At 41.5% G+C, this 8,472-nt stretch overlaps 1 protein-coding gene across 1 annotated transcript in view; it reads left to right on the top strand.

The window, feature by feature from the left end:
• Window positions 1–8,283: 8,283 nt before the first annotated feature.
• Window positions 8,284–8,472, top strand: part of LOC149784190 (uncharacterized) — an 18,749-nt gene continuing 18,560 nt past the window's right edge. Inside the window, exon 1 of the mRNA XM_089932955.1 lies at window positions 8,284–8,421. Within this exon, the coding sequence (XP_089789081.1) occupies window positions 8,284–8,421 (138 nt within the window). The remainder of the gene's footprint in view (window positions 8,422–8,472) is intronic.

Raw genomic sequence — 8,472 nt, 5'->3', positions numbered from 1 at the left:
GGATCTGAATGCAAGCGACTGCATTCACATTCCTAATTTCTGCGTAGCTCACCGAGCGTGCGAGAAGTGCATCCAAGAGCCTATGTTTAGTCACTGCCGTCATTGCAGCAAGATTCCTGGAGGACGTGAAAAAATCTTTCGGGAACCGAACACGTTTGCCGATGTCGCCCAGTGGATCAAAGAGGATATCGAACGTTATGGAGATTGTCATCGCTATGCCACGGTGATGTCTCACAATTTCTAGTGATATCTTCTGAGATACTATACCGAACAAATCACCGAAAGTCCTAAAGTGACTTTGAACGGTGTCAAAATCATTTCCATGCAAGTGGGACAAGGGCAAGTTAAAGATTCGATGAGTTACTTGGCCATGCCTTTGAGCCGAATGCATAAAACGTTTGGAATGATAGAAATGTCCAAAGTCTATTTACGCGCACATTTTCAATATCGAAGACGATCAACATTTCTACCTCAGTACTACGACCCTGACAATATGATCACCGAACAACGAGAAGTTTTCTACGCTTGAGACCACACTCACGCCTCGGACCCCTTCGACTTTCAGGAAGACACGTTATAGTATTGTCGTTCCGACGTGGACATTTTACGGCGATGCTGTGGAAGATATCGAGAATTATTTATGGAGCACGGAAGGATCGATCCTTTGAAAAAAGCATGCACCATTGTCAAAGCGTGTTCCTTAGTGTACCGTCAACGATTCATGCCCGAGTAGACCCTATATGTCATTTGCTCCCAAACAAACGACTTTCTCAAACGTCAATAGTCGGTCAAAACCATACTCTGGCTACATTACTTGTGCGACAAGCAAGACAAATGGATCCAACACGCTCGAAACGGAGGAGGTAAAAAGACCATCAGAACGTATTCGGTGAATAGTTGGGACTTAGAAAACATTCAGATCGTGTGCGAGTTTAACGTCTGCTTATTTCATCAAGCAGGTATTACAATGTATCATGGATAACGTGTCCGATGCCACTTGTAAATTACGCTTGAAGTTAGAACAGCAAGGATATCAAGTGATGGAAATGTGGGAACACGAGTACGATCACAGTTTCAAAACCGGTCCCGAGTTTAAACGCATCGTGGAAAGTTACACGCTGGTGGACCCTCTGAACACGCGGGATAGCTTGTACGGAGGACGGACGAATGCCAACTGTTTGCTGTACCAAGCTAACTAGGTGGAAGGAGAAGAAATCAAATACGTGGACGTGTGTTCGCTGTATTCTTACGTGTGCAAACAGTGTCACAATCTCGCAGGGCACACGCAATTGCTGCCGAAATACATCGACCTGAAGAACATTCGACAATACGAAGGATTGATTAAATGTAAAGTCTTGCCTCCCATTTTACCTCAACATTGCCAGGGAAAACTGATATTTCGCTTGTGCCTTGCTTGCTCCGAAACATCAACCAACACCAATCTTGTCAGCACACACACGAAGAACGCGCCTTGACATGGACTTGTTTAAAGCTCAGGACCTGGGAAACCAATTGTTAGAAGTGTACAAAATTTACCACGTTCCCAAGACAGAAAAATACCACAAGGCTCAGAAAGGTTTTTCGCAGACTACGTGGATGCCTTTTTTTAAGAAATGAAACAAGAATCTAGTGACTATCCTTCCTGGTGCCACACTCCCGTAGACCAAAATAAATTCAATGAGAAATACTTAGAGCAGGAAGGCATCACTTTAGACCACGTGGGAAAAAAACGAAGGAAGGCGATCATTTGCCATAGTAATGTTAAATTGTTTATGGGACAAAATGGCACAATGTCTGTGTTTACCCAAGACGGAGTATTTGACAGAGCCTTTCCTCTAATTCCTGATGATTTACGACAAAAACAAATGCATGAAACACGTGAACTCCATCGTGAGGATTTGATCCTGGTCAATTATGAAGAAGAGCTGGAGTTTGTAGAGGCTGATGAATTTGGAACTGCCATCATTGCAGTCTACGTGACAGCCATTGCTCGATTAAAACTCTACGAATCTTTACACCAGTTAGGAGATAGTGTGCTGAATTTTGACACGGACAGTTGCATCTCCATTGATTGCCTTGGTCTACGTCACCCTGACATCGAAGGAGATCGTTTAGGAGCCTGGACGGACGAACCCATCAACGACAAGATTCTAAGTTTTGCTAATGGCTGTCACAGACATTACGGCTACGAATACAGCGACCCCACGTAGAAGTGCACATGGAGAATTAAATGAAAGGATTCACTCTCAATGATCGCACCAGTCAAATGGTGAACGTTGGATTGTTGAAAGAAGCCTGGAGAGGATCAATATTTTAAAGTGACCACGTACGAGCCTCACAAGATTGTACGTTTTTAGCCACACGCCAAATTGTCAGTCGGGCTTTGGACAAAACTATCAAATCGTGTACAACAAGCGAGTGCGGCTTCCCAACCACTTCAATTTACCTTACGGACACATCGATATTGGTCTGCATTTAAAAAATGAAAACGTCCAAGACCGATAGTTTGTTGTGACTATCAGACTTATCGACATGGATATCCCCGAAGGAGCATTCCGGGAGGGCTCGTGTGTTACTGTGTCAAGTGGTGTAGAGACTCCAACAACATTAAAACTGTCCTTCGGACACCACACTTTTGTTACCAAACATGTTGTATAGTGACTTGTTCATATTCCACTTTGATCGTTTTGATGTGTATTTTATCGATATACTTTCAAAGTCATCGACGAAAATTTAGATCGTGCCAGTCCGGAGGCCTTCTATCTTCGCCATCATTTTAACATTTTAATTGCTGGAACCAGCGGTTAAGGCAAAACTGAATTCGACAAGCGTTTGATCGAACATAAAAATCAATTGATCGATCGTCCACCTCAATGTATCTTGTGGTGTTACAAAGAGTGGCAATCGGTGTATATTCTCCTGCGAGAAAGTCAAGGAGATTTCAGTCGTGTTTGTAGAAGGCATTCCTGGCGAAGACGACGGGATCGTGTCTGACCCCAGACAAACACATATGGTCATCTTCGATGGCATCTTAGGAAAAGACAAAGAAGAATTTAAACTGTAGTTTACGCGCAGATACATCAGCATAATGCAAGTTTCATTTACATTACCAAACATTTGTTTCAACAAAGTAAAGCCCATTGCTCAATACGCGTTCTTGCTCAAAAGCCCTATAGATTAATCGCAAGCTCAAGTCTTAGCCACACAGTTATGAACGCCTTGGCTGACTCATGCGTACGTCGATGCTACTCAAACCCCATACGCATATTTACGGGTGGATTTAAAATCCACCCACACAGCCACCCAATTATTTGCGATTTCGTACCGATCTGTTTCACCACTGGTGCCAAGACGGAGGGCCCGTCATGTATACGTCCCCGTCGTCGACTTAAACAAAATCTATAAAACCTCGGGCACTTTGGGTCTGCAAAAAAGCGTAGGTATGTTTGCTATCGCGTAGGCGCTTGAGACATATAAAACGGGGCGGTCTACAGTCTGACCATCCATTACTGACTCGTCCATCTATGAAGATGTGTTCAAGACTAGCCAAGCTGAGCGAAGCCCACGTGAATTGACATCGTGTCAGGCAAAGCCTGATGAGACCGAAAATGTCAGGATGTAGAAAGTGGCCCAAGACCTGGTAGAAGAACTGTTTAAGGACGAAATCAAAGAAGGGGCAAGATGAATGGACGGAGAAGTACAGACTTCAGAAACAGCAACAGCGGCAACAACAGCAGGAGACAGATAGGCTAGTCCTTACTTCCGTGGAAAGCCAGCAGCCAGACGAGGACACGACCTTAGACAATAAAAAGATTGCCATAACAAAACAGCCCTTTTCAGCCCAACCATCTAGAAAAGAGATACTAATCAAACTACCAAACTATTTATCTGTCTTAATGTTTGTTAGTTACAAAAAAGAAGCATGACTATAAACACTTCATTTCTCTGGCTTTGTAAGATAATATGTGTCTGTATGCGTGTGAGTTTGTAAGTGTATATGTGTGTCTGTTTTCTTCCCTTAGCTAAAAACGTATCTTTAACAAAAAGGTGTTTGTGTGAGTGTGTTTATCTGTGTTTTTTTTAATATGTTTTAGTGTTCGTTCTCGTACGTTTGTATGTGTGTTTGTATGTGTGTTTGCATGTGTTTTTGTGCGTGCTCGTACGTTTGTTTGTTGTGTGTATGTTTGCTTTCTTCCCTTAACAAAAACCTTATCTCATAACAGAAAGTGTTTGTATGTGTACGTGTGTGTTTGTAGGCTTTTTGCATGCACGAGTTCGTGTGTGTTTATGTGTTTGTTTCTTTCCCTGAACAAAAAGCTTATACCTCAACAAAAAAGTATGTATGTGTGTGTGTGTGTGTGTTTGTATGCATGCGTTTTTGTATGCACGCGTTCGTTTGTGCGTTTCGTATGTGTGTATGTGCATTAGGGAACGCTTGTACGTGTTTGTGTTTTTGTTTCTTCCCTGAGCAAAAAACGTATCCCTTAAGAAAAAAAAGGTGTTTTGTGTGCTTGTATGTGTTTGCGTGCGTTTGCGTACGTTTTTTTATTTGTGATTGTATGTGTGTATGTGGGTTTTCTTCCCTTAACAAAACGATTTTCCCTTAAGTGGTTGTATGTGTGTATGAATTTGTATGCACGCGTTCGGTTGTGTGTGTGTGTGTGTTGGTATGCACGCATTCGTTTGTGTGTATGTGTGTATGTGAAGTGTGCGTTCGTATGTTTGTTTGTATTTTAGGTATTTGTTTTTACTCTTAACAAAAAGAAGAAATGTGTTTGTTTAGTGTGAAGGTGCAGTAGTATGACTATGCCCACTTGTAACAGGATAGACCTCAATGGATGCTTAGATCGAATGACAACACAACACTGTGATGAATGATGATAATTTATATAACATAAATAAATAAATAAATAAATAAAGAAATAAAGAAATAAAATATATACAGTTATTCTTTCACGCTCCAAACATACGTCTCATTCAAATATTCTATCCAAACACTCACAAGAGTGGGAAAACAAGCAATGATTCAAATGAAAGTCAGATTCAAATAATCTCCTGGAATGTAATTGAGATTCACATAATCTCATGTAATCAAAAATAAACATTCAAATAATCTTATGTATTCAAAATGACTCAGCTCAATTGTACTCAATTTAAACAGCCAATTGAAACAAACACGACTCAGTCATTTGTACAGACGCATGATTTATATGTTGTTGTTGTAGGGTTTAACGCCATTTTTCAGTACACGATAGGCTATACATGGCGGCCAGTATTAATGGTGGAGGAAACCCTAGAAAGAACCACCGACCCACGAGAAGCTACTGGCAAGCTTTCTCACATACCCACATTGGCTGAATCCGAGACTCGAACCCACGCAGACAGAGATGAGATGGCAATGATCCGTGACGGAGAGTGCTTTAGGCCACTCGGCCAATCGGGGCCCCAGTGATTTATAAATATTTGTAAAACTTGCAAAATGTGTCCACTGAGAAACCACACAGCTCTCCCGAATTCTTGGGTTGGCCCTCAGTTGTATTGGCCGTACACACCCTTCATGGATCCACCATGCACACAAGTTTACAAACTAGCGGTTTCATTTTCGTATGGCCTTGATGGTTACATCATCTTCCATATCGACACACAGACTGCCAGACATATAGCATGAGATACCCGCACACACATGCGCATCGACAGCACACAGTTATTTTAGATTAGATTGGACCACTTGTATTAGCTACACCCTCCCTTCATGAATCCACCATGCGCACAGACATACGTACAGCCAGCTACAGACAGCCCTCGACAGCGCGAAACTGCTTCGGACAGCCCTAGACAGCTACAGACAGCCATAAACAGCTATAATAGGTTCAGAATTAATATCTATAGATATTTGCTGCTAAATTAAACTCTAATAGCAACTTGTAATTCAAAAGTTCATAACGTTTCAAATCTGCGCAGTAATAAATGCATCATTTCACGATACGACATTAAAAACTGAATACGCTTCACAGATCAAATGAAATACAAATTTAACAGTTACTCCTATGGCTGGAGAACACAAATGGAGAACGTTCACTCGTTGACAACATCCAAGATCAGTGTGTCAGTTAGAAACGGAACTTGCCTTAAATCCACAGTAGAGTGAATATTAGTGTAAAATACCCGTGCTTACCATGCAAAAATAATTAATCACCCGAGGTAATGATTTACGCATGTACGACGAAAATGATTAAATCGTTCTATGGCGAAACCAAGTTATTTCTAGCCTTATTCTGGGACACTACTAGAGTCTGAGTATACCAACTCATTTGCCTGTAGCCCCCTGCCGATTTCAATAACGGAAACCATTAATGTGATAAAAAGTGCAAGGAACACAGTAAATTCATTCACTGATTTATCATTTCTAACCTGACTGTGAGTAGAGTGCCCCTAACACCATCATCATCTTCATGTTTCATACTTAACATAAATGCTCAGTATAATAGACGGATATACTCGAGATCCATTTCCAGTTCCTAGACAAGTCCATTTTCAGGAAAGGGGTGTGTCCACGACTACATTTGTACATACATATGTTGTCTTCTTCCGATATGTACAATGTCGAATCAAGCAATGGAAAAGAACGACAACAACAAATGTGCCTTTCACATGGCTGTAACAAGCGGTTTAATTTATATGTTCTTGTCTGCTAAGGCATATAATTCCAAACTCTCAACGTTATGGTAATTTACGGAATTATCCGGCAGTTACCAAATAGGATGAACTACGTCAATATGTTGTCTGGTGGGAATAAACTACGCAATATGGCGCCGTGTTGGTACGGAAGGTCTGTTAAACATGAAAGGTGCAGGGGGTGCCAATATTAGTGCCATTCAATAAACAGTCAGGTTAGAAATTATAAATCAATGATTCAATTGACTTAGTTATGTGCACTTTTTTTTATCACATTAAACGTTTTCGTTATTGAAATCGGTAGGAGGTGGTGTTACAAACAAACGGAGATATATAGTCACATTATAACTCTTTTGCTGAGGTTATTGTAGATTATGATGTGTTCTGTAGATAAAAAAAATCCCCTTCTCTGCAATGTATTGATAGTAAATTACGTGGATTTTGTTAGTATGAGTATGCTGTTTTGTATATAAATTTATTTTAGATTAGCACTCTCATCACTATGGATTGTTTGGTAGGTGATTCTATGTCTATAAAGTTCTATGTCCCGCCACGCCTGGCGTTATAGATTTTTTCCGCTGCCCCCGTTTTGCCCGATTGAGGTCAACCACTTGCAACATTGTTGCCGTTGTCCAGTACCGTGACGTTACCCCACCTTTTCTATTTCCCTTGTCGCTATACAGACCCAAATACTATATATAAAAGCTATAACGCTTAGCGGGGCGGGACATATAACTTGATAGAATGCTTTGCTGAGAGGACATATCACTTTATAGAACGCTTGGCGGTGCGGGACATATAACTTTATATAAAGCCTGGCGGACATTGTTATCAGTGTCCAGTAACGTGACGTCACTCCACCTGTTCCATTCCTATTGACCCTATACAGTCCCAACTTTACCTCGTCCGTATACAGGCCCAATATGCCCATGTTAAAACCCCATTGTCCACAAAGTGCCGGGATCCAGTTCTATCATAAAAGTCCACGTGAGGCTATAAATCTTGAGGCTATAGTGCTGGGTAACTATTTTAACAGAGAAGTCTACGTGAGGCTATATCGCCTATATTGAGCCTAGACAGATCCAATCCCTTGTCGCGCTACATTCCCTATGTTTACATCCCTATGTTCAATTTCTGTTGAGTCTAGGCAGGCCCAATCCCTTGTCGCTATGTTCCATTTTCCCTTGTCGCTATACAGTCCATATCATTGTCGCTATGCTTCATTTTCACTTGTCACTCTATAGTCCCACCCATGTTAAAATTCCCTTGTTGCTAGGGTGCAACCTCCTATTTTAGCACTAAAGTCTCATTGAGGCTAAATCGCTTATATTGAGCCTAGACAGTCACAATCCCTTGACGCTAGACAGTCCCAATCCCTAGACGCTAGACAGTCCCAATCCCTTGAGCCGCTGTAGACCCACCCATGTTACATTTTTCCATGTTAAAGTCCCCTTGAGGCTAAAGTATCTCCCTTCACTCTCGGAGCAGATGCTAGTACCACTTTTTAAAGTCTTTCGTATGACTCGGCTGGGACTCGAACAGGCGACATCCCGCATCTGAGCCAGATGCATTTTACCATTTTGGCTACCGAAGCGATATTACTTTATTATGGCTATTGATTTTAATAATGATACACATGCAGATATTAAGCTATTGTGGCGAGACTTGGATCTGAGTTGCAAACAGGAAGATAAAATCACAATCTGTTCGATTTCAGAACTGTTTGGCAAACCCAACAATGGACAGGTACATGGTAGCAGGTGTGATCTCATCAGCGGAATTCGCCACTTAGCTTAG

This window comes from Sinohyriopsis cumingii, chromosome 14, assembly GCF_028554795.1.
Source record: "Sinohyriopsis cumingii isolate HCF-2022 chromosome 14, ASM2855479v2, whole genome shotgun sequence".
Classification (NCBI taxonomy): domain Eukaryota; kingdom Metazoa; phylum Mollusca; class Bivalvia; order Unionida; family Unionidae; genus Sinohyriopsis; species Sinohyriopsis cumingii.
This window is presented reverse-complemented; position numbering and strand designations above follow the sequence as displayed.